The sequence below is a fragment of the Danio rerio genome, chromosome 5 (genome assembly GCF_049306965.1).
Source record: "Danio rerio strain Tuebingen ecotype United States chromosome 5, GRCz12tu, whole genome shotgun sequence".
Taxonomy (NCBI): Eukaryota; Metazoa; Chordata; class Actinopteri; order Cypriniformes; family Danionidae; genus Danio; species Danio rerio.
The window spans coordinates 28,119,295-28,147,274 of NC_133180.1; the positions used below are offsets into that span (position 1 = coordinate 28,119,295).

The 27,980-nt window shown below is 34.9% G+C and overlaps 2 protein-coding genes across 16 annotated transcripts in view; both read left to right on the forward strand.

Moving 5' to 3' along the window:
- The window catches only part of sfrp1a (secreted frizzled-related protein 1a), a 52,024-nt gene extending 24,620 nt beyond the window's left edge, over positions 1-27,404 (forward strand). For 5 of the 8 annotated variants that reach the window (XM_073950069.1, XM_073950070.1, XM_073950068.1 and 2 more), the window contains 3 exons: positions 12,090-12,654; positions 17,390-17,470; positions 24,428-27,404. In XM_073950069.1, the coding sequence (XP_073806170.1) occupies positions 12,171-12,654; positions 17,390-17,470; positions 24,428-24,753 (891 nt within the window). In that variant the 5' untranslated portion in view covers positions 12,090-12,170 and the 3' untranslated portion in view covers positions 24,754-27,404. Of the gene's footprint in view, positions 1-11,949; positions 12,986-13,076; positions 15,846-17,389; positions 19,036-19,141; positions 19,986-24,427 lie in introns of those variants that run through there. The other 3 variants (XR_012405799.1, NM_205585.2, XR_012405800.1) reach the window with 3 other exon arrangements.
- zmat4a (zinc finger, matrin-type 4a) overlaps positions 1-27,980 on the forward strand; it is a 259,922-nt gene that overhangs the window by 24,996 nt on the left and 206,946 nt on the right. The gene's annotated exons all lie outside the window — the stretch shown is intronic.

Sequence of the window (27,980 nt, forward strand, 5' to 3'; positions counted from 1 at the left end):
AATGAGTAGAATTGACATTTCATTCTCATTTCATTTGGTAAAGTTGACTGTTGGGTTTTACAGTGCATAATTAAAAAAATAATAATATGAACAGTTCATTTTATTTTAAGGCACAATTTTTAAAAATATATATAATAATGCAATTAAAAAAAAAAATATGTGAATAAAACCAAGTCCCTTCTCCTCTCCCATGTCTCTCCATACACAAACTCCTAAATATTATCAATCTCGAGTGTGCCTCACTCTAGTAAGTGGGCTTGTGTGAGGCACACCAATAGAAAAACACTCTTTCGCTCTTTTCTGACACTTTAACCAACACTCGCAACATTTTTTTTGTGCATTTGCACCAGACACAATTCTACATTTTTACAATATAAAAAAAAACAAAAAAAAAACATTTAGGCTCATTTTGAAAACATAGCCCTATATACATTTTACGAATTATGTAGCCAGAAGTGTGCTTTAGGTTTTAGGGTTGGGCCGATCGTCCATCGCCGATGGCCAATAGACAACACGATCCATCGCCCCGCCCCCTTTCGCAAACCAGCTCGCGAAAAATACACACTCATGCCCTGTTTACACTCATACGTCTTAGTGTTTAAATGGCATTCTAGAACAAAAATGATCCACATCCACACCGTGTTTTACCTAGCATTTCTGAACAGACCTCTGTCCGGTGAAAATGCACATCACGTGACCACACAGCCACACGCTGTCATGCCCTCCTCTGAACAGAGAGTAGTGGACTTGGGAGATTTTATGAAGGATTTACCGCTGGATCGCGTCTAACTACACTTGTTAAACGTGATATTCAGACATCCCAAGTCTCTATGCATTTGCAGGACTCATAATGCCTGCAAAATGTGATAATCTCCCGGAAATCGCTCGTCTCCCCCCCGGTCCTCAAATAAGTCGCGCACCCTTCTCACCCCTGACCTAAAGTGAGTGTTCAGGTCAATCGGTGCTTTTGGAAACACTGTTCCTTGGGTTTGGGGAAGGAGGAGGGTGGGTCAGTTGATCAGTCAGTCAGTCGATCAGTCACCAGTGCCTTCTTGTGGATATACATAAGAACAGCAGGCGCAAATAGCACTTGCGTGAGAAATTCTCAAAAAGTGTACACAGCCACCTCTGGTGGATTCCCAAAAACTGCGAAAAAATACCTCCTGGGACATATTTGGTGCTCTCCAGAAATGTATAGCAGTACATTTGCAGAATGAACCTGGGTTGAAGAAATCTTGTGAGTTTATAAAATGTGCTTCACACAGATATAGTGGGCTTGACAAACCACCTGTAGAAACGCACATACTTTCTCTCTTAAAAAGAAACAAATAAATAAAAGATTTTTACTCTAGCACTAAATTCACAGAGGACAAACAGTTTCTTTGTATAATTAGCACTTCTTGTGAGTTTTGCCTCTCCTTGTTAAACTCCTGAATTCCTCTTCAATTGTTAGTCGTTTTGGACAAAAGCGTTTGCTATTTGACTAAAGGTAAAGTAAATCAACTATGAGTATTATATATTTGGTATCATATCTGGTTTAATTGAAAAAAACTAAATTGAAACATTAATAGCTTTATTTAAGTGATATAAAGTAACAAAACATGTTGTCACATTTATTTTTTAGTTAAGTCTCTCTGCATTTTTCTTCAAGAGTGATTTTAGCCTAACTGGTTCAAGTCACTGAGTTATTTAAACCAAAAAAAAAATGTCAATCTGACCTTTAGTGAAGTTTAAAGTATGTTTCACCAATATAATAAGTAATGTTTTCATGCTAGCATATCCAGTGAACTTTTATCAAGCCTGCTGACACTAAAGTAATGCTTTGTTTGTAACATTACGAAAACCTTTTTAAGAACAATTTGAGAATGTTTCTTAGTATAGCCTCTATATGGATACAATGCATTGTACACAAACTATTGCACATATGCCAGAACACAAAGCATGTTGCAGTAAACAGGGGAAAGACTTGTGGCTAAAATGTGAAGGTTCTAGAAGGACAGATTATTCAGTGGTTGGAATAACTAAATGCAACACACCATGCCTTCCTCGTTAAAATGCAATGAGTTCCTGATGAGACCACATTAAAGCTGCTTTGTGAGAAAAAAGAAATGCATCAAGCTGGACAGATTCCCATTTTGTTTACAAATGGTCACCAGTGAGGTGTTGCTCTGACTTAAAAAGCCTTTGTTTTAAAAAAAACTAGTTTCATTCTTTTCACTTCAAGGGACAATGAATGACTGCTGTATACAGTACGTGCCACACAAATAGCCTTATCTTTAATAATCAGCAGCCATTCCATTTTAGGGGTCATTAAGGGTCATGATTTCATAATTAAAGCCACTAATTTCACAGCTGATTAGAGAATAAAGCCACCGAGGTAGTTAGCATTGGAAGATTTGCAGTAATTGAGTTGATAATGGTCTCAGGCAAACAGTGATTCACAATTAAATGAACTGAAATGACAGCTGATATGTCTGGCGCTCATTTAAACTAGCGTGGCTGTGAAATGTTGTTTATGTGAGGGTTTATATGTGCGGATGTTAAACTGGGTGTCCCAAGAGCCCTGTTTAGCATCATGTCGAGTAGCGTGCAAAAGAAAGATGAGAGGCCCGAGGCTCCACAAGTTGGACAAATGTCTTTGCCCATGCATGAAGTCACAGAGCCACCGCAACACATGTTTCTACGTCTGGTGAATGTCATGCATCAGCTGACCTAATTCACTCTACTTTAGTCGCTCTTTGTGCTCCAGGTCCTAGAGCCATGGGTGAAAAAAAAGCTATTGCGGTTTGGATTTGTGAGTCTTATAATTATACTGTTTAATTTATAGATCATAATGATTATTTACATGTTGGTGCAGCCTGCAGGGCTGTATGTACATGTAATGAATCAAAGCAGGCTTTAAAGAAATAAAGAAGACAAGCAAACTTTGTTGGGGTCTATTATTTTTCTTTCATATATATATATATATATATATATATATATATATATATATATATATATATATATATATATATATATATATATATATATATACAACTACTCTTTTTTTAAAGTTTGTCCCATTTAAATCAAATTAAGCACAAAAAGAAATCCCTCGGTAATATTGAAGCACTTATACTGAAGAATATAAAACAGCAAAGCAGATTAATATGATTTACAGATGAAAATATGTTTCAGTGGTAAAATACAGTGGAGAAAAAAGTGTGTTCTTTGGTGGCATGAGGTTCCTGTAATTATAAACAGATGGATGTCAAAATGGCTCTGAGCTCTCCAGCATTACCTCCCAGTCACAAACTCCTGCCCTGTTTTTATTAAGATGTTCTGACATGGATTTGGTAAATGTTCAGTTTGCGGTGCTCCTCTTTGGAGCAAAATCTTTTCTTTTTTTATTATTATTTTATTATTATTTTTTTTATTTAATTTTATTTTTGTTTTCAAAAAGGTGATATCTGTTCTGTTCTGTTTTCTATTTTTTCTATTTTTAATAATTATAATTATATATACTTAATTTTTTTTTGTTTTGTTTGTTTAGAGTCAAAATGTTATTTATTTAAAGTTTATATGTAATGTCAAGTTAATTGTTTTTTTTTTTTTGTTTAAAAAAAGGTGATAAAACACAATAAAATACAACACAGTAATAAATATACACTCACCTCTCACTTTATTAGGTACACCTTTCTAACTGCTTGTTAAAGCAAATTTCTAATCAGCCAATCAAATGGCTGCAACTCAATGCATTTAGCCATGTAGACATGGTCAATACGATCTCCTTCAGTTAAATCCAAGCATCAGAAGGGGAAGAAAGGCGATTTATGTGACTTAACGTGGCATGGTTGTTGGTGCCAGATGAGCTGGTCTGAGTATTTCAGTAACTTCTGATCTGCCGGGTTTGACAACCACAGCCATCTCTAGGGTTTTCAGAGAATGGTCCGAAAAAGAAAAAATATCCAGTGAGCCGCAGTTCTGTTGGCACAAATGCCTTATTGATGCCAGAGGTCAGAGGAGAATGGCCAGACTGGTTCAAGCTGATAGAAAGGCAACAGTAACTCAAATAACCACTCATTACAATCGAGGTATGCAGAAGAGCAACTCTGAACGCAAACCAAGTCCAACCTTGAGGTTGGTGTAGGGTATATTTTCTTATCACACTTTGGGCCTTTTAGTACGAATTGTTGCTGACTATGTCCATCCCTTTTTGTCCACAGTGTACTTCTTCTAATGTCTACCTTCAGCAGGATAATGTACCATGTCATAAAGCGCGAATCATCTCAGACTAGTATCTTGAACATGACAATGAGTTCACTGTACTCAAATGGCCTCCACAGTCACCAGATGTCAATCCAATAGAGCACTTTTAGGTTGTGGTGGAATTAGAGATTTGCATCATGGATGTGCAGCCAACAAATCTGCAGCAACCGTGTGATGCTATACGTCAATATGGACGACAATCTCTGAGGAAAATTTCTAGTACCTGTTAAATCTATGCCACGAAGGATTAAGGCAGTTCTGAGGGCAAAAGGGTATCCAACACGGTAATAGTAAGGTGTACCAAATAAAGTGGCCTGTGAGTGTATAATTTATGTATACTCGGCAGATTAAGAATACAAATGCGTTGTAAGGTGACTTAATTCCCAGCAATGGACAGTGAAATATCAGGTATAAATGAATCTATTTTAAAATGTATAAGTAAATTGTCCAAGATTTACCTTCTATGCCAAATTAACATGCAGTAAACTGCAAGTTGAAAAATATTTATATAAAGCAAGCTAGCAAAACAATTAAAAAACAGAAGGATAGTGAATGAAGATACATGAGAATGATTTTGAACACCGCAAGTGTTTTTAAAAATGCATAAACAGAACAAACCGTAATGTGGGCAAGATGAGAGATTGTGATAAAATTTAGAAAGTACTCTTGAAAGAATCTTATTATAACCCGTAAAGACCTTTGAAATCACTAAAATAATTTGGCTTTGTGATATGGAACAGTCATGTGGTCCAGACCTGCCAGGAACTAGTTGTACCTTTCCCTATAAACAATAAGAATCAAGCATTCTGCCCACATTATAAGCTTGTTTATTTTTGTATGTTGCATTTTTAGCAGTGTTTAATCTACGTTGTTTGTCACCCTTTAGCAACAAAAATTTATAAATTTGTAAGAGTTTAGCTCTTTTTGGCTCATTTGTGTAAAATATAATAAGTGGTTTAATGCATGCTGTCAGTGTATTGTAATCATTAACAGACATTACAGCAAGAACTTGCCAACATCTGATGTGAGCTGATTCACTCGAATACAGGATGGTGATCATGTCTGCGAAGTTAAATGATGATATCACTGACTGTATAAACCAAAAAAACATGTTAGGTTGGTAAACTATAGACTTGAGTGGTTATCGGCTGCAATGTTACTACCATCACGGGACAGGCTTCTAAATGGACTTGCGGAGGTAAAGGGATTTTCTCTGCTTACCTTGGCTTTAAGCTGTGAAAGAAAAGTAACAGCATGTTTGCTTTACTGCTCCTCACTTTTTCCTCTTTTTCTCTTCGGCGCAAATCAATCTGTCATCCCTGCTGGCGGCTGGAGAGAACATTGCGAATGTCAGAGAGTCCATCTTTTACTCTCTGGCAGACTTTTTGAAGGCCTGTGGTGCAGAATGGTAGATATATTGTCTCTTTATCCTGAAACACCCTGGAGATGTTATGATGGTTTACCAAAAAAAAAAAAAAAAAACTTAATTGCTATTAGGCATCGGCCGATATAAGATTCTGAGGGTATAAAAACCTTACATAAAAACATCATGGTTTTAAGGGTATTGTGATTACTGCTCTAAAATATAATACTTTAAAATGTCCGGGTAAAACACTTAACCTTTTTTCCCTTTGAACACAATATATTTTATTTTGAGAAGCATTTAAAATATTTTGGAGCAGTAAACATGTCAGGCTGAATGATCATAAATCATTGACTTCTGCTGTCTTCATTAGTTTCAAAAACAGATTTCTTTACAATTTAAAACAGCCTCTTTAGAGATCTTTTCGGCTGAAGATACTGTTGTCCTAAAAACATAAACAAAAAAAGTAAATAAAAAAAAATTGTGCACATACCTTAGGAACGATATAGCAGAAAATGTTGGTGGTTTTAAAACCTTGACTTTGGCAAACCATGGTAAACCTTAAAAATGATTATCATTCCATGCCTAATTGCTACAGTATGTCCAAAATGATCATTTTAAACATTGTCTGCTCTAAATCCAACTTAAGTTGCATCAACCAAATCAGCTTGAAGGTTCAGAGACCTCTTCATGAGAATTTATTTATCTTATTTCTTTTTTTAATGAGCATCAACTGTTATACTTTACACTACACAGTAAGGGTGTAGAATAAGCTTGGATGTTAGGGTGTGTCCCCACCAATATCCATTCACTGATTATTAAAATGTCCCCACCAATAATTTAATCGCCTTCAAAATTAAATAATACATTGTCAAGTCAGGCTTACTGTGCAAGTCTTAGATGAGACATGAGCATAAGCAGCTACGTATCAGTCACTGGAAGTCTAGTTCGCTACAAGTTCACCATAATAGTAACCATGGATGTGCAATTAATAAAAAAAATATATATTTTGATTTTGGCCTCCAAGATGATTATGAAAAAACAACAATTGAGATAAAATGGTTATTGTGTCATATTCCTCCCCCTTTCGCGAAGTCTGCATTTATTCCTTGTCAAAGCAAAATCATGTAGTGGTGGAAAGAGTAGTGAAAAATCATACTTGAGTAAAAGTACCATTACTTGCCTAAAAATGTAGCGCAGGTAGAGTAAAAGTATCTGTTGTAAATATTACTCAAAGTATGAGTAAAAAGTAGCTCTTTTAAAAAGTACTCGGGAGTAGTGAGTATCACGATGTAAAACGTTGATGCATTTAAATGTAATTTGTGGATGTGTAAACGTAACATTCTGTAGTCCATTTAGTTATTGCCCAGCAGGCACACAAAGCCATAAGACATTAATATTAGATCAGATTTAGGTTTTGATGTCAGGTGACCAAAATTCAATATCTAGCCAGCGTCTAAAGACAAAATTATTTTGATGTCCACTAACAATGTCAAATGACGTTGATTTTAGGTTGTGTTGCAAAGTGACCAAAATTCAACGTCGAGCCAACTTGTTAAACCAACGTCATATTGACATCAAATACTGACATTTATTAGTCCAGTATGGCAACCAAAATTCAACATCTGATGGAAGTCATAGTGGTAACATCCACGCAACATCAAGCTGTAACATCATTAGACATTGATATTTGGTTGATTTTAGGTTGGGCGTTGGACATTGACGGCAGCCTGATGTTGGGTTCTGACGTCAACCTGATTTTCATTTCCAAACAAAATGCAACGTCCCCACGACGTTGGGGTACAACGTCAATTTCTTGACGTCTTGTGCCTGCTGGGTGTTTAAGGTCATTTCGGTCATCATACAGTAAACATCTGCCATCTTCTCATGAGTGACATGCATCTAAACATTCTCTGGGTCATTGTGCGTAAAGATTTTGGACACTTTTAATACTTCCAAGCAGTTTGCTGCAATTCTTAAAAGCCCCTGTCTTGAGGTAGTTCATTATGATGCAATTTACCTTCTATAGGCGATTTGATTGGACATGAATCACTGATTTTTCTAAAAACCATAGACAAGAAACTAAGTAGAGGCTGCAGGTTGAAGGAAAGTAGTGGAGTAAAAGTACCAATACTTCACCAAAAATGGACTCAAGGTAAAAGTACACATTTTTAAAACGACTCAATAAATCACAATTTCTGAGAAAAACTACTCAAAGTAGTTTGAGTATTTGACATTTGTTTACACCACTGAAACCATCTACATTTACTTTTGCACCACACAACATGCTTGATTTAATGTTGTTTTTATTACTAATTGTATTTGATTTATTTGTTAAAGTTTTTTAAGTGTAAAATAGAATGTGCTGTTCTGTTTGCACACTTAGAGAAGGAAAAGAACAGGAACATGTAAAGTCATCTTTCAGCTTAAAATTGCAATATTATACTTGCAAAAATGTGTTCTGGTGGTAAGTAATTATGCACAAATAAGCCTTTATTTGTGCATATAGTTTAATAATTTAATGGTACTTTAATAAGTCTTTATTAATCTTCCTTTTTGTCAGACATTCCTTTAACTTTACATTTTAAATGTGAAGTTACATTTAAATTTTACAATTAGGGTTGGTGTCAAATTATCAATATCAAAAGCAAATATATGCCCTTGCTACACTGATACTTTTTCCTACTCCCACATATCTCCCACATAAACTAGTTGTTTGTTTATAAACATAATGGTTGCCATGATCCACCTTGACATAGACGAGGTTGTCTATAATTAATTTGTAATTAAGGTCTAGTTGAAACCGTAAAATTAAAGATTTACAGAGCAGCCAAACCCCAAAAGGCACAAGAATGACACTCCGCTTCAACTCATTTAGTGTCTTGACAAGCCTTAACAAAGACACAAATTAAGCAACCAATTCAAGTCCAACAGAGTCTTAAGAGACGAGCAATAAAGCAGAATCGCTTTCTCTCTGGTACACTGCTTTCTCCCTCCTGAGTGATTATGGAGTGCGAACATGTTTTATAACTTGACGCGTGACATATAAAAAGTATCTCTTAGCCTAAATCAACAGGGCTGTATGAACGGGAACAACTATTTCCTACTCCCTCTCCCTCAGTTTCCTCAACCCAACATGAAAGTTCTAAAGCTATCTGTAAATGTTAGTCATTGGCTTTGCAACACATGCAGACAAGCACTCACAGGTTGGTGTAAATTGTGGAAATGTGGTATACAATCTTGTGAATTCCCCAGGAGGTGTCGGAACAACATTATTTTAAATAAATGAAGTCTTAGGCTTCGGAGTCATGAGTAAATCAAATGGAATGCATATTTCCAGTTTACATCATGTGTAGTACCTTGGAATTGATATTATAACGGTTAAATAGGCATTGATGCAACTTGCTATGTAATTTAATTAAGGTTTCTTATTTTTCACACATGGGTGTGGAACTCTCCAACAGGAGACAAAGACCTCCCATTATGCATCATGACATTCCTGCATTCATCCATCTATTCTCCTTTAAATCAGGAAAAGTTGCTGTGTTTAGGTGCTGTGGTTAGTATTAGATTAGACCTTTCGTGTACCCGCATGCGCATTTTACTGATAATGATCTCCATTGTGGCTGAGGAAACCACTTTGCATAAAGGGTTCAATGGGCTCTCAATACAGCAACCACAGTTTTGCTTTGTTGGTTTAAATGTTATGTTAAGAGGCCTACTGTTGGGTCACTTTTCCACTCACAGCCATTCAATTAGCATTCATGCAGGCACCTCTCTGCGTGATATTAGCTTGATCAAGTTCTTTTTCACTCTACACCAGAGGCTATACAAACAGAAAAGGCATTCATTTATTCAGCTTAAGAGACTCTGTAAACTCTCGGGCTGGCCGGTCCATCAGCCAAGAATTTTCTCTGGAAAGGCGCTGGGTGAAAAAATGCTTCAGTTAAGAGCTGTTGAGGGCTTCGCGTTGTTTCTTCTGATAAGCCTGAACTCCCTTTTCCTGACGCCATTGCATTTTAGGCCCCATATCTTTTGGATATGTTCAAGCTCATGTAGATCGTGTCATGTTGTTTAGTTTAGCGTAAATGAAGTTCAGTCTTAGCTGACTTATGTTTAACCAAATTCTTCGAAAAAGTCTTTTATGCTGTAAAACCTTATGTGTTTGTCAAAATATGTGTTTTATAAGTAATCTCTAACCTGACATGACTTTCTTGATCAAAGTCTCATTTCAAAAGCATTCCTAATACATCATCAGATATCAGCATATTTCTTATTTCAGCTTTAAATACTTTTTATTTGACTATTGACAATTAAGATGTTATAAGGTTTTTAGGTTTTCCTTTAATTATTTGTAGCTTATGAAATAAAATAAGAGTCATGATTCAGCATAGTATATCATCAAAGCAAATAAAATCACCATATGAGTCTACTTCACTTGACTGAATAATTATTCAGCTGGCTGTATGGTAAGTCATTATTAAATAATATTCAAAGTCATCAAGGTTTTTAATGTCTATTTTTATATTGTCTGTATAAAATATGGCTGTATATTATAATATATATTAGTTGAAGTCAGAATTATTAGCCCTCTTTTGAATTTACTAAATGATATTTAACAGAGCAAGGAACTTTTCACAGACATTTTAAGGTCAAAATTATTAGCCACTTTAAGCTATATATATATATATATATATATATATATATATATATATATATATATATATATATATATATAATTTTTTTTTTTTTTCGATAGTCTACAGAACAAACAATCGTTATAGGATTACTTGCCTAGTTACCTTAACCTAGTTAACCCAATTTATTTAGTTAAGCCTTTAAATGTCTCTTTAGGCTGTATAAAAGTGTCTTGAAAAACATCTAGTCAAATATTATTTACTGTCATCATGGCAATAAAATAAGTTATACGAGATGAGTTATTAAAACTATTTTGTTTAGAAATGAGCATACATACATACATGCATGCTTGTTTGTTTGTTTGTTTGTTTTCATACATTTGTGAGTTTTTATCCAGAGGCAGTTTTATTCAGAAATGGAAACTAAAATAATAAATCAATTGTAAATCAATTTGATCAGAGGAAGTTTTATAACACACAGCTTATAAAAGAACAAAAATATAACATTATAGTGCAATGTTCATTGAGATAAATGTTCGTCAAGTGTCTGATATTTGATACCATATTTTAGGAATGATGTAGGCCTCGTTACTTTAAGAACAAGTAAACCAAAGTTTCCTCAATTTGATTAGAATTTGTCTAACACGCTACTAAGCATAAAAAATGCAATCTTACATATACTTTTGCAAAGTAATTAATGATTTGACTGCAAGATATGTACCACAACCTGAACATAGAATTTATTTCAATTTGGCAACTAAAATGTCAATTAAACGAAATATAAAGTATGTCCTAAAGAAGATGTGTAGAAGATCTAGAAGTTTTGGATTTTAATGTTTCAGATATGTTAACTGTGGGCTTAGGCTGAGTTCAAATGGAACTGTGTGCAATTAGGTGTAGGCTGTATTATTCCAAACACCAGGACTCACTTTTTCTAAATGCCATATTGGGAAAAGCAAGAGAATTTTTATTTTTAATACCAATCTGCTATCATTTATCATAATATTAAGCTTTCTATTATTCTACACAGGTCGGGGGACTACTTTAGAAAACAATTCGCGTGCATTCTACACAGTAATATTTTTTCCACATCGAAGAACAATATAATGACGGTGTTGCTTTAAAATGTCGTGACAACGAGAGCTGGTGGTAATGAGCTCTGAGCTGTCTTCAAACTTCATTATCTCACCAATGTGATTAGCAAAACAACTGCGCAGAGGATAGCTAACATTCACCGGCCGATTTCACACCTTAACAACTTAATTTGGCTTGTTGAATTACAAATGAGACCACGAACAGTGAGCGAATAATGTCTGAAGACATTAAATAACTGGTTCGCGGTATTAACAGAAATATATTGTATTGCATTTAACGTTAACTTTGCGTGTCCCTACATGCATTTAACATGCAGTACAGTATTGATTTTAAAAAGTCATGTTTTACATATCAGGTAGCTCTTATCAGCTCTTTAGTAAATGTAATTATCACGAGCCTTCAGCATAACTTCTAATGCATTTCAATGCCAGGAATAATGTTATCGAAATTAATGTTATTCGCGAGAGAAACGCGCGCGGGCGGGTGGATATTGACTCATTCATTGGGTCATTGAATACTTTGATTGACACACGAGAAGCAAAAGGTGCAGAAAGTTTCCTATTGGTCGCCGCTTGTCTCTCGGTCTCCCCTGATCTCCAGCGCAGCGCATTTCAAGCAGCTCCGCCGTGCGAGTCAGCAACAGCTACGGGGCTTCAAAAGGGTGGAGTTTCCACCGCTTCACCACTTTGACTTCGGAGTCTTATAAAATTCAGAGGTATTTGTCTCTCTCTCTTCCCATTCTCTAGACAAAGAGGACTTGATTTTACTCTTAAGGCTCACAGTTTTCAGGGGTTGCTTTGACTGGAGTTCCTGAGCAGGAGTCCACAATGAAGTCCCTTGCATCTTTGTCCCTTTGGAGGATCATCATTTTGATACTGCCACTGGTCTCTTTAGGCCAGACATTTGAGTATGGCTGGCCTGATAACTATGACAAGCCACCCCAGTGTGTGGACATCCCAGTTGACCTGAGGCTTTGTCAAGGTGTGGGCTATCACCAGATGCTGCTGCCCAACTTGCTGGAGCATGAGAGTATGGCTGAGGTCAAGCAGCAAGCGGGCAGCTGGGTGCCTCTGTTGCATAAGAACTGCGACCCAGGCACTCAGTTGTTGCTGTGCTCCCTGTTTGCCCCTGTGTGTATGGAGAGGCCCATCTACCCTTGCCGCAGGCTCTGTGAAAATGTGCGTGATGGCTGCTCTCCCATCATGGCAGCATTCGGGTTCCCCTGGCCTCATATACTCACCTGCGACAAGTTTCCTCAAGATGACATGTGCATCAACACACCCAATGATACTTCCACCTCCGAACCCAACGGTAAGTCTAAATGACTAATTCTAAAAACATTTGGAGTCTATGTGTTCAGTTGTAATATGAAAACATGAAGACAAATGCATGGCTAATCTAAATATATCTTATATTATCATACACTGTAAAAAAATCCCGAAATTTCTCATCATGTTGCTGTAATTTTCACAGTAAATTATATTAGTATTAATTACTAGTCATTAATAATTAGTAATTATAAATTTTATTGGGAAATTAAGGCAAGCATCACGATTACAGCAAATTGCTGTAAAAAGGGCTATATCTTTTGTACGTTAGTTATAAAAATTAAAAACAGAAATTAATACACAAACTTTTTATTGTAGTACAAGCACTTCTTTGATATTTAGAAATATTTACAGAATTATTGTTATGAACTACCTCGCAGTAATTTACTGTGAATTTACATACAGTAACATACTGTGAAAGTAATGCTATTATTCAGTAATTTACTGTAAAATTAAGGTTGAATATTTTACAGTCAATCTAAATATACCTCATAAAATCAAACACTGTAAAAAAATCCCAGAATTTCACAAAATGTCACTGTAATTTTTACAGTAATTTACATTAGTGTCACTTTACAGGATTTAACTTTGAATTAATTTGTATTCATAATATTATTGGGAAATTAAGGCAGGCATCATGATTACCGCAAATTACTCTAAAAGGACTAAATCTTTTGCATGTTACAGAAATTAAAAACATAAATGGATGATTTTTTTCTAGTACAGGCACTTTTTTGGATAGAAGTATTGTTATTATGAACTACCTCACAGTAATTTACGGTGAATTCACATGCAGTAACTTACTGTAAAAGTAATGCAATTTATTATCCAGTTATTTACTGTAAACTTAAGGTCGAATATTTTACAGTCAATCGAAATATTTCTTATACACATTTTGTAGTTCAAAGAAAAAAAGTTTAGCAAATAACATGTTTTACAGTTTAAATAACAATAACCAATTTTGTTTCTCCATGCACAATGTATACATTCAGTATTATTTTACCCACTTTACAAGCATTTTACCTTTTGCTGTGTGTGAGAAATAACACCTGAACTTTTTAAAAACAGATGCAGTGTTTTTTCAGGGACTGGTGTCCATTTGGGGGTTTTCATCTGGAGTTATCACACCTTTTGTTGCCTCTAAGGATCTCAAATATCTCATGTTTGTGTGTCTGATTTGACAGATGATTTTGATGATTTTGAGAACATGTGTTCTAGGTACAGAGACAGAGGGGATGTGGCGTCTTGGTAAAGCACGATAGATGGATATCCAGGGTTTTTTTTTTTGCTTTTTTAACAGCTGGTAGCAATTGATTTTGGGGTGTTATTTGAGTTCCAAGACAACACTAGGATGTGTTCCAAAAACCGACCCTTACATATTTATTTATTTAGTGTTATTTCGCAACTGCAGCGCCTACCTTTTTTGTAAGAGATACTTTTATTGAGTAGCTTTTCTTAGTCAAAAACACAAGTAAAAATGGCTGTTTGTTAGCAACCCTATTATTTCTGTAGATGTAATGTCATTTCAAAGCCAGGCCACCCTGCTGTGCCTGTTAATAAGGTTTTTTTTCATAAGGTAATGCAGGAGGATAGTGCTTAGTTCAGACACAGAGAGAGATTTGAACAGCTGCTTTTATTTACTAAAGGCACTTAAGCAGAAAATGTAAGTTTTCAGTGGTTAGAAAAGAAATAAATACACTTCCACTCTTTTAAAAACAGCATCTGTAATATAAAGCAAATTTAGATAAGACTTTTTTTCAAAGTATCTTAATGTTACCAGGTATTTTATCAGGACACCAGTCAGACTTTCCCTATGGAAACACTCAAGCCTTATAGTTGTATGTCCCAGAAAAGGGAAAGTACAACTAGCTTATGTAGATGGCTCATAAATTACAAGGGAATTTCCATTTCAAAAGTTGCAACATGGTGCTTAAGACTGAACAGACTGTTTGCCAGAACGATGTACCACACTGAGAGAAGATACTTTTGTGACTTCAGCCATCTGCCCTAGCCTGCTGTTAGTGACGCAGAGTCCTGAGTGAGCGATCTCTAGCAGGGTGGCTTGGAAGCTGGAATACCAGAGAAGTTAAATTAATAAGCACCCCATCGAGATCCTGTCAGCTGTTATCACATGCTGTCAGCGTCACGGTCAAATGAACCCAAAGCCACAGATACATTAGACCCGCCCTCGCATATCGACCCACTGTAGGGTTCAAGCAGTGAGGGCTCGGGAGAAGAAAGGATTTCCACTTTTCCTACTTTCTACAAGGGGTTAAGCCCTCACCATTTGTCCACTGTTTTCTTGGTAAAAATGCCTGTGGAGAAAGTGACACTCACTGAAATTGGATCTCTGTTTTATCTTCCTCCGAGCAGTTTACACTTACCGCATTATGCAAAAATGCAGTTTTGTTTTAAAAAATAAAACAAAAAATTTAAATACTACTTTTTGCACCATTTTGACGCTGGTAGCTTGCAAGTGGGAGCTCATTCACACAGTGTGTCCGCTAGGTCATAAAGTATTTAAAGTTTATAAATCAATGTAGATAAATTTAAGACCCTTAAAAGAAGTTAAAAAGTCTTAAATGCTATTTTGCAAGCTATTCAATTTTATATCATTTTTGATTATGCAGCGTATGGTTGTATGCTAAAGTTTGCCTGAATTAAATCTGCGAATTTCGGGATGCTGTGTCGTTCATGAAATCAATGAAATCCTGCTAGATTTGACATCATGCTGCTTCGTTTACTGCAGTAACCAAGCAAAACGCCATCTTTTCTGCAGTTCTATAGACCATTTCAATGGGGTGATGTCGTTGAACATTTACTGCTTCTTATCAAACTATTTCATAACTGTAACAAGAGGCGATTCAAGCATTACCTAATGTTAAAACATCTATCATAGATTCTTGGAAGCTATAAAAATAAGAAAGGTTAAACCAGAAATATGTTGGGACTATTGTTATCATTTACATCCCTCAAAATAGTCTATAAACGCCAACCTGCTGAATTGGCTAGATTTAATAGAATTTATTCAGCATATGAATAATATTTTAGTTTTGGATGAATTTTTTACAGTAATATTTAGTAAATAGACTGCAAGATAAAATCTTGCCAGTGTTTACGGTTGAAAAGTGGTTAAAAAGTCTCTTAAAATGTATGGAAAGAGTCTTAAAAAAAGGTCTTAAAAGATATTGAATGTCACTCTCTGATTCCTGTATATCCTCTGTTACATTACACAGAAAAGATGCAACAAAAATGGTTGAAAGTCTTTTCCAACCAGTTTTTTTTTTTTCCTCTGAGTGAATTTTCTACAATATTATGTTAAATATACACTATACCGGTCAAAAGTACGGAGTCAGTTTTTTATTAATTATTTTATTAAAATTAAATGTAAATTATTAAATATTTACTAAAAATAAATTCATATATTTATTTATATAACTGCTTTCTTATTGTATGTATGTATGTATTGTATTTCAAATGAAATTATTACTTTATTATTGCTTTTACTACTATTTATTATTCATAATGTTAATAATTATAATAACAATAACTAACATTAGAGTGAATTCTGAATAGACTGGAGTAATAAAGCTGAAAATTCATCTTTGAAATCACTGGAATAAATGGTTAAATTAAATTGTAAACTAATTACAAAAAGTTATTTTATAGTGCAATAACATTTCACTTTTTTACAATTTGTACTGTATTTTTGATTAAATAAACGCAGCCTTGGTGAGCAGGAGTATCTTATTTTAAAACATTTTAAAATCCTACTGACCCCAAACTTTTGACTAGTAGTATGCAAAAAAAAAAAAAAAAAAAACAGCTGGTCACCAAAAAATAAAGATATATATTAGAATGGTAGTTAGTCAGAATTGTGGTCACTTTATTTTGATGGTCCATTTGTTGAATTTAAGTTACATTGCATTTACATGCCAACTAATTCTCATTAGATTATTAGTAGACTGTTAGTTTGGGGTTAGGGTTAGTGTAAGTTGGCATGTACTTGCAAAGTTTCTTATAGTCAGTTAAATGTTTGTTAAAGGAGCAGTATCAACAGATATTAAGCATACAGTATTGTCTATTAATACTCAAATGGACACTCAAAACAAATTGTTACCAGAATTATTCTAGATTTGAGTTCAAAATCTTGAAAGTGGGTTAGAGAATTTACATTCAAGGGTTAATTTCTGTTTCCATGACTAAAGGGAGGCATCCGTGAAACAATAGTTGTTTTAATTACAGTCAGTCTCGGTTATAACCGTGTTGTCCTATGTCTCCTTTTTTCTGTCTTTCGTAAGTTGTAACAATAGTTTATACAAATGGAAATAGCACAGATCATATTTGTTTGCTTCAAAAAAGAAAAGACTTAAATTTTTGCTCTGCTCTTCATTTAGCACTTAAGAGACTAAAATTAAAATGTTCTACCAATTAAAAGCATTAATGATGTTCAGGGACCTTAAAAAAAAAGCCAAGAACAAAATCCTGCTGCTTGTCTGAGTACATAATTATAGAAGGTTGATAAAGTTTCTATTTAGAAAAAAAAATAGCACTGTGATCTCTTCCCCCAATGTTTAAAGTCAATTGCAAACTTTCCAGTCATGCACTGAAAGTGGGACAAAGAGCTAAAGTAGTCAGAGAAATAACATTTGATCCCAATTACTCCTGCATGTTGATACCAAAGTTGGATTTCTCTGACAGCATTTTCTCTCTTTCAGGACACCCTCCAGTTTGTCCCCCTTGCGACAATGAAATGAAAATGGATGTGATTCTGGATCACATGTGCGCCAGTGAGTTTGGTAAGAAAATCACTACATACATCACACAGAATATCAACACGCTTCATGCTGTTTTGCGCTCACACATTGAATGAGCCAAGATTGCAACCCATCTTCCCTTCAGATCTTTTGTGTTCTGGAAATAGAGTAGGCTTTCAAGATTGATATATATTAGTTTGAAAGAACAGCCAAAACCACACAGTCCTGAACAAAAACTACTGACCTATTCCTTCTCCAGCAGATGCTTGAATCTTTTTACTCATCCTAAATGTAGTTCTGAAGCTCGTCGTTTAGAATAAACAAAGAAATATTAATTTTTTTCAGTAGCGAAAACCTTAGCAGTACAGTTTTCTATAATATCTTGCTTACTGGTTATAAATCTTTCATTTTAGTTCTTCTCAGTTTTAAGATGATGTCCATCTTTCACCAGTATTGAGTCATCATGTTAAGTCATAACTTTCTTTAGCCATAAATGCTGAGTTCCAGGATCATATTTTATTTTATAGCCATTACCGCTGATTTCTGGACAAATTCAAGCACTTTTAGAACCACTGGGTCACGATTTTGTTATTTTGGACATATTTGTCCATCTCGACTGCCAAATTCACTTTTATTAGAACAGTGTAATGGTTTTAAACACAGCAGCAGCAGCAGAATGTTTTAACCCTTACAAATTTATGTCATGATTTAGATTGCCCTTTGAGAGGCCACAACTGTTTAACTAATGAATTGAGGTAATTCACAGAGGCCCTAAACTCTTTATTTGGCTGTTACTAACAGCTCTAAATTGGGATGTTTGCTTTTCTGTCTGGATGTGACAACAGCCCAGGGGTTGACCTCTGGTCAGAGTCTGACAAAGTGTCTTTGGTCATTGGTGTAAATCGATGTACCCATTTCACCCTGACCTTTTTGTTATACATTCCAAAGAATACTATTTTTTTTTCTTTGTGATTTAAAAAAAAAAAAAAATATAAATGATGTTTTGACAAATTTAGATTAATTTGACAACTAAATATAACAAAACAATTACAAAAGATTTTTATTTTTATTCAGTCATTCGAAATATTGATTAAATGTATCAGTTTCCAAATAAATATAGAGCAGAACAGCTATTTTCATCTTTAATAATAATATTTGTTTTAAATTGAGCTTCAAAATCCATTTATTGAAGGTTTATAAAAAAAAAACATATAATGCTGAAGAGCAGTGGATTTTAAATAAGAAAGAAACTGTAAGCAATAAGTAAATAAAAAAATAATTTTAAAATCCAAACACCAAAATCTAATCTGTTTATATTTCACATTATTATTTCACAGATTTCCGAAGTCATGTGACATAATAAGTTGGAATTCTAAGTTATTGCATTATCAGTGTGGATGAACATTTAGATTTGAGGATGGTTAACAACAATGACTGTTAAACGAGCCTATAACTGCAGCCATTAATGCCAATCCCAGCAGGAGCTGCCTCAACAAAAGGAGAGCAGCGCGAGAGTGACTTCCTGCTTCCCTCTGAAGAGGAAAACAAAAGCTGGTTTTGGTTAGCCTCTGACAAAACCATAAAGTTTCATTCAGTGTTTGAAATGGGTAAGCTATCTCTGGAAAGCTGCTGTCTTTTTTTTCTGGTCAGCTTTATGTAAACCAAGCCCACTAACACACTCTCAATGACCTCTGTGCTGAATTTTCAATGCAGGATATTGCTTAAGACAGACAGCGAAGGAAGACACGCTTCAAGCTGTGAAGTTTTGCATCAGTGATAAAGTAAATCTATGAGCTAGTCTAGTCTCTCTTTTCGGTGTATATACATGTTGTTTTACTAGACCTTTCAAAGAGCTCTGCATACTTTTAAGTTTGGTGTTTGCTCACATTTGTACAGCTACAGAAATAAGTTACATAAATAAATGCTAATTTATTTGGGGCTACTGAATTTCTTATACAGTATATGGGTTTGAGATAAATGTTAATATTAGTTTCTTTCTATTAAGGTCTGATAACAGTTCTTCCAAGTAAAAATTACAATTTGTCAAAATAAAACCTTTTTCAATTCTTGTGATTTGAGAATCAGGGTTATGCAGAAAAATGCTACAGTGTATCATTTGTTGCTCTTGGTCTGGACCAAAAGAGCTGAACCATAGATGTGAAAGCACCCTTAGTTTGTTTAGATGTCTGTTGTCTAAATTGTGTTCATAGAAAAGTCGACACGCATAGTTTGAATTTAAATGGGCCAAGTCCCATTTGTCTTTATCCATATCTTTGGTATATACTAAAATTCTGAGTGTTTGCAGGATTCTTTAGGTCAAATTTAAGACTGTTTGAGACCCTTTCAAGATCAATATGAGTAAAGTTTAAGACGTATACAGGGCTAAAAGCTAAGGAGTTACTTCTGTAAGTAGTTTTAGTATTAATGGAAGATCATGTAAAGGAATGTGTTGATTCCCTGATTAGGGAGTTTAATTTGGAGAATTAGCTGTAAAAATGTTTAACAGCTTTTGTGAATTATATCTTTTTGCAATAAAAACTTAAATATAAACAAAAAAGTTTTGAGATTGGTGATTGGGTGTCAGCCAGATAGGGCTAGCTTTACTTGGACATACGAAAATTAAGACCAGTTTAAAATGATTTAGGAGCTACAGCACTATATTTCAGTAACTTTAAGACTTAAGGACAAAAAATTTATTTTTGAAATTTAAGACCTCACGGACACCCTAAAAATTGGGCTGCCGAATTATTCAAATGAGCTAAAGAATTCACTTGAGCAATTTCCTCTTAATTTCTTAAATTTTTGAATACCAAATATTTAAAGAATATGAAAAACAGAATATAGTTTTACTGCCATTCCAGCGTTGCTTTTCTGTATTTCCTTCCCGGCAAAACAGTACAGCATTAGCACACTTTACTTGGCTGTCTGTCCCGTGGTCAGTGATGCATGCTCAGCTTTCCTGTAGTAAAACTGTATGGTGTAGCACCATTTTAACTGGAGCTCACCCTTAACCACAGGTGCCATGTTTGAGAATTGTTTCAGGCCGAGCTCTCCCTACTGAGTTTATGGCATCGTTACATCTGGCTGTGGACATGTCTTCAAAATGACAGAGGAAGCTAGGTCAAAGATCAGGGACAAAGGTTAAAAGTTTTTTTTAAAGCAGTGTTTATCGCAGAAGAGCTGCAGTTTTACCTTCACTGCTCTTTATCAGAATGATTCATTTGGCTCTGGAAAGAACGCTGATTGTGACCGCAGTCTCTGAGATATGCTCTCTTTGTTTATGTCTTATTTATCAAATATTTACCAAAGCTTTCAAGCATGAAGTATGTATTTGGACCATCTGAGATTGAAACATTATCTATTTGGGTTTGTGTTTAGAATCAGATCCACTGCCTATTATTGGATATCATAACGTTATGATGGTTACTTCGTGATTTTGTAGCATGTGACAACTATATAGTAGATTTTTCCGCTCAGTAAACCAGTTCTGCTGATATGGATCTGTCTGTAATGACTTAAAAGAGTGATATGCCAGTCAACACCCCTTTGTTTACTTGTAATGTCTTATCAGATTAGAAAGGCATCTCACACCGCTTGATTTTGATGGTGCTTCATTGTGGCTCGCCCATTTCTAAGGCACTGGATTAGAGAGCGAAAGACTAACCCTATTAAAGCTTTCCCATTGTTATTGTTTGGAAAGTGTGGCATTACACATATTAGCCGTAAAGCCACATCTGAAAGTATTCGACTGTAGCAATATTTCTGCATTTGTAAGGATTACATTCACAAACACAAGGTGCAAAAGAAGTTCACGGTGGATTTAAAGTGGGATTTGAAGTAAGATGAAGACTTGATAATTCTTTAACCTGCAGACCCTTTTTTTCGATAATTTCATCAAACGCTAAGCCCCTTTATAGACTTCAGATCAAGCCGTAATCCCTTCCATGTGCACTTATAATACTGGGAAGACTCTGGCTTATTTCTGCAGGAGCCATTAGAAGTGAGAAGGTGTGACATATGAGGTTATGGGTTGAGGACTAAAACACTTCTCTTTGTGTAACTCTTTGAATTACAGTCCTCTTAAAGTGTGAAGTGTGACTCTCCAGACTTAAAAGGCAATGACTGAGCATTATAATTTTTGTGCTTCAGGCTGCTGAGGATATTTTAAGTCAAGGTTCAACAGGATACGGGGAGGATTTAGTTTCACTGTGGTCTGCTTACTGACAGCCAGTGGAGAATGATCAGGTTTTTAAAGCATAATTAGCAGTAAATCTCAGTACAGATGTCTGCTCATTTCCACGGGTCTTTGGAATCGGCCTGCTAATTGGACCAAATTCTTCTTTAGGTGGCAGAGTGCCTGAAGTTCACTGCTGGGTCGCTGACGTTAAACTGCTGGAAATGATAAGAAGTTACGCTCTGCGTGTTTTAACCCAGAACTAGGGGGAAAATGGCATATTGGAGTTTCAGGCTGGCAGGACCACCGTTGAGCTGACTCGTGCGAAGGAAAGGTTAAGGACTAAGATTAACAGGTTAAAGAGAGTTTACTGAGAGATCAGACAGATTAAAACAAATCTAAGAATGTGAAGTAAGATTAAACCAGGGGTTCATTGGTCAAATGAGTGGTCAAGATAGAGCTTCTTCAAGTAAGATCTGTAAGTCTTACAGTTCAAACACTGTGCAGCAAGTACACACATTGTATTTGCGTAGATTTTAACAATAGTTTTCTCAAATCTTGGATTATAGAGACAGTTTGAAGCAATATTTGAGCTTACAAAGTATATCAATATCAAATATTGACCAATATGTGACCCTGCACCACAAAACCTGTCAAAAGTGTACATTTTTGGATTTAATTGTTCATTTCTACTGTTTTTGCATTTAAATTACATGTACAGTCCTCTCACACTATAATATATCTAGTTAAAAAAATCTTTAGCAGATCTTCAAAACAATTAGCATTTCCACACTGTTCAATATAATGATCATGGATGCCTTAATACCCTTCTAACATTTTAAAGTTTATAGATTTCAGTTTTGGTGATTTATTTTTCACTTCACTTCCACTTTCACTTTATTTAGGCATCATAAAAATAAAAGTGATAACAATATATTTATTGGTTATGAGTGGGGCCACACAGAATCTGTGGATTTTCTTTGCTTTTTCTGCACAAAATTTTGTAGATAATCTGCAGATTTATGCGGAATGATTTTGAGAGTATTGTGCTTAAAAACTTAATGCATGAAATAATTAATAATTAACTGTTATTTAATGTTTACAATGCAAATTCAATTAGATCCACTTATACATTGGCAAACAAAGCAAGTCTTTCATATAATATATCTCCTAAAAGACAGAAAATATTACTTTACAAATCGTATTGTAAATAAATCATATATACATTTTCATATTAGTTAATAATATTACTGAAATTGATTTAAAAAGCGAAAAAAATTAAATTTACACACATTTACACAAGTTAATAAATAGACTCAATGATAGGCTAAGCTATGGGCGTGCGCAGATTCCGAGCGGGCCTGGTTATGAGTAGGGTCAGACAAAGTCTGCAGACATTGTTTACTATTTTTGCTTAGAATTAATTAAATAATTTAAAACAATTAATTAAAAATCTGGGGATTTATGCGAAATGATTTTGAGAACCTAATATATGAAATAAAAAAATTAAATATTTTTTCACTTTTATTTAATGTTTACAATGCAAATCTAATTAGATCCACTTTTTTGGTAATTAAGGCAAGTCTCTCATATTGACCTTATTCTTCAATGCGATTGTTTTAGAACTTCCAATTAAGTCACCTTTGGGAGAAATGACTAGGAATAATAAACTGAATCAAACAAACAAAGCAGAATCATATGATACGAAAATGCAACATCAAGCTGCATAACAAGCTGTTTTTACAGTTTAAAAGTGAATGAGATCGGAAGTCTCGAGCCACAAAGATTCAAATGGCTGCGCCCGCACGTACGGAAAGAAGAAGGTGAATAATATGTCTACTAAAAGACAGAAAATCTTACTTTACAAACTGTATTGTTCATAAATCATATGACAATTTTCATATAGTCAGCAATATTGCTGAAATTAACGAGTCATAATTTGGCTGAATAATTATTGGCTGATCAACCAGATTTACCAGTGCATTTCTGGTTACTTTTGGTGTTTGATAAACATATGATTCATTTGAGTGGAGTAAAATTTGAATGAGGACCATTTCATCTGCAGCCAATAAATCCATCTAGAAAAATTCTGACCTTTGACTAATTGCCTTAAGCTTATAAGAGAGGTATTCAAAAGAACAAAACCTAGTATCCAGTTACGTCTAGAGGGGCAGAGGGCAGCGAAGCTGCAATTTGGGACATTCTTACCCCCTGGGAAAACGAATACGGCCCTGAGAGTGGTTTTGGTTTGCATAGACATCGATGCTTTCTCTTGAACTTGACAGAGTTCATGACAGAGAGACCAGTATCACAATGGCTTTGCCCTGAGACCATTGGCAAAGAAGACAGGCCTGATATTAATTACACCTTCTCCTCATTTTTTTCCTCCATTCCTTCATCTCTCTTTTTGCCCCCTTGCATTACTTAGCAGTCTAATCTCTCTTTTATGGCCTTGGACGTTTGGGAACTGCCAGCGATACCCCTTTTGCAACCCAAACCCTTCTTGGCCTCTTTGAACCCAGCGCATGGCCTGAGGGATTAGATGACTTATTGTAAATGGGAAAGCTCTACGCAGTCCAGAATACAACACACGTTTCAGGGACGTTTGATGCAGTAGATGGGAGCACTGTTTAGAAAAAAAACTGTGGGGGCTTTTCCAGGCAGCTCAAAATCTCCATGTCTTTATGCCACTAAACACAAGCGATATTATTTGAAGAAATGCAAAAAACTAATATTTACTGGCAAGATGAGATCATATTTGGTCACCTCTTTGCCTGGCAGAGAAGATAACATCAGAACTGATTCTCTGTTTTCTTTACCCACAGCCATTAAGACCAAGATCCAAGAGGTCAAGCGGGAGAACATGGATCGCAAGGTGACCCTTCAGAAAAAGAAAAGAACCATAAAGATGGGCACTTTGAAAAAGAAGGACCTTAAGAAACTGACTCTGTACCTGAAGAACGGGGCGGATTGCCCCTGCACACAGCTGGACAATACCCGAAACACATACCTTATCATGGGACGCAAGGTGGACAAACAGTACCTTCTCACCGGGATTCACAAGTGGGACAAATCCAACAGAGAGTTCAAAAAGACCATGAAAAAACTCAAAAGCCACAAGTGCCCTGCCTATGAGAATGTCTTCAAGTAAACATTCTCAAAGCTCCCACTTACTTTATGAACTTGCACATCCAGGCAACCCCCCAAAAATTGTTTTATTTTTCATATATATATTATATAATTTTTTCATCTATTTTATAAATCAACCACACGCGAGGTGTTTAGTCTTGGATTTGTGCCATTTAAGACTGAAAAGATAACGAATAAGGCCGTAGACAAACTCTCAAACAAAACCAACTGATCACTTTTGTATATATCCAAATAACTGTTGATAATATCTTGTGAAAGAAATCTGAATTCACCTGCAATTGATTGTTGACTTTTCTTTTTAGTTTTTCTATCAAAATAATAAAACACTTAAACAAGACAAATCTCCAACCTATAGTTACACCTGCTAATAAAGGGATAGTTCACACAAAAATGGAAATGCACAGATTTACTCACCCGCAAAAATTTGAGCTTCTTTATTTTGTTGAACACAAAATAATATAATTTGAAGAAAGCTGAAAACATGTAACTATTGACTTTCACAATAAGACAAACAAACACTATAGAAGCCAATGCTTCTAGATTTCCAGTTTTCTTGAAAATATCTTATTCTGTGTTCAACAAAACAAAAAGTCAAACAGGTTTAAAACTAGCAGAGTTTTCATTTTTTTGTGTGAGCTCTCTCTTTAACATGTGTTTTGGTTGATTTGGATTACAAGTAGTTAAAATTGTTTTGGAAAAATAATCTTGTAAAAGGCAAAAAAAAAGACAGCAGAAAACAAAACAAAAGACAGAAGCTTTATACAGTATACCTCTGAATACATTCAGAAGTGGATTAGCTGTGAATCTTAGACCTTGTTTACACCTATATTCAGCGTCATCCACTTGAAATCAAATCAACAGAAATGCATCTTAAAGGAACACTCCACTTTTTGAGGGAAAATAATATGGCATCTAGAGCTAAATGGTTGATTGTTACCATTTTTACTGGCATTGCTTATTCAGCCATCATATGGCAGCAAAGTTCCTTGATCGTTACACCAGAAAGAGTATTTTCCATCCGTCTTTGTAGATGATGTAGCTACAGAAGTATCAAGCATTTAATCAAAAATATCTTTCAAAAATCATTCATTTATTCAATTTCCTTCAACTTAGTCCCTTTATTCATCAGGGGTCGCTACAGCGGAATAAACCACCAACTTCACCAGCATATATTTTACACAACGGATGTTTTAATAGCTGCAAACCAGTACCGGAAAACACCCATACACACTCAGACACACTCGTACACTATGGCCAATTTAGTTTGTTCAATTCACCGCATGTCTTTGGAATGTTGGGAAAATCGGAGCACCCGGAGGAAACTTACACAAACACAAGGAGAACATGCAAACTCCACAACAAAATGCCAGCCGAGACTCGAACAAGCGATCTTGCTGTGCTAACCACTGAGCCACTGTGCCACCTTATCAAAACTCAAAAAATGTTTACATTTATGAGCAAGATGCTAGTGGTTCAATCCAATTTAATGATCTATTCTAAGCTTAAAGGGCTCAACTGTTTAACTACACTGTAAAAACAAAATCGTAATTTTACGGTTTATTTCTAGCAGCTGGGATGCTGAAAAAAAGAAAAAACAGCCGTTACATTTCAGAAATCTACTGTAATATAACAGAGGTTGAATTACAGAAATTTACCAGAAATGTAAATGTATGGAAGTTTCTGTAATTTAATGCCCGTTATTTTATGGTAAATTTCCGTAATTTAACACCTGTTATTTTATTATTCTTATTTTTTATTCCGGCACCCCAGCTGCTGGAAATAAACCGTAAAATTACAGATTATTTTCACAATGTAGGTGATGTAAAATTAGCTTATATCAAAAATTGGAATGCTCTTTTAATAGCAGGTGTAAAATGGACCTAAGATGTTCTCAAGTTGTATACACACTGAAAGTATACACCATATAAGCCATTACTTTAGGCATATTAACTCTATTATAAGTTGCTACAGTAGTACCCATATTTAATAGATAGAATTATTTTGCATTGGTCATAGTAATGTCTGTGCGCTGTACTGTGACCATTGAGCAATCAGTTGTCAAAGTTGTTTACGCTGGAAAGGAATAAGAGGTCTGCTTTTCGTACATATGGATAAGATATATATGCATTACATTCATTGCACTGCTAAAGCCATTTATACAGCCATCTAAATTGGCCAGTTTGGGTTGATAATGGGATCTGTTTTTTAAAAGTAGAATTCTGTATACATCGGCCTATACTATATTATCTACTGTAGAACAAACTGTTATCTGACTAGTAAACGGATTATAAAAGAACAGTACTCGATAGCATATCACATAACATCCACAAAACAGATAATGTTACATTTTTTTCCATGTAATCCTACAGCTTGCTACTGATGTTAGTGCATAGTGATGTTAGCGAAGCAGGTGAAATATGATTTTATTAATCTTGGCATTTTAGCCTACGGCTTTGTTGAAATTGCATGTCACCAATCATTTAAGAAAGCGTAGTGTGCACTGCATAAGGTGTCTCTTAATTTCTTTTTAAAATTATTATCTTGTGGTGTAGCACTATTAGTTTCATTGCTCCTCAGTTCTCGTTTTTTATGTTGGCAATCATTTTGTACATAAAATTCTACCACAAATATAAAATAAAGACTATAAAAATCTTCATGTCTTTTGCGCGCAGTGTTTTTTTCAGTCTTTATTAAACTAGTTATTCATTGGTTCAGTATGAAACATTTATGTTGTGGTCATTTACAGTGTCTTATAAAGATAACTATTGTGTTTCATTTGAACAAAACGTCCTGACAAGTGTAGTACACCATTACAAAAAACAAGTATTATTTCACATAATAGGACAATGCACTCAAGTTACTTACAAGAGGGAGAAAGTGTGGAGAATGTGGCAAAATAATCCGGCCTTAAAAGAGCCAATTGCTAATGAGCACAACAGTTCTGGAAGTTACAATGTTGCAGCAAGCAAATAATTATATGCACTATTATATATAAATTGCGTGTGCATTTGTTACCATGTGCTGTGTTTTATAGTTACATATACAGTGCATTCAGAAAGTATTCATTGTATTCCAAAATGGATTAAATTCATTGATTTCCTCCAAATTCTACACACAATACCCTATAATAACAATGTGAAAAAAGATATTTTTAAATCGTTGCAAATTTATAAAAATAAAAAATCTGAAAAATCACATGTACATAAGTAGTCTTTGCCTTTCCCATTG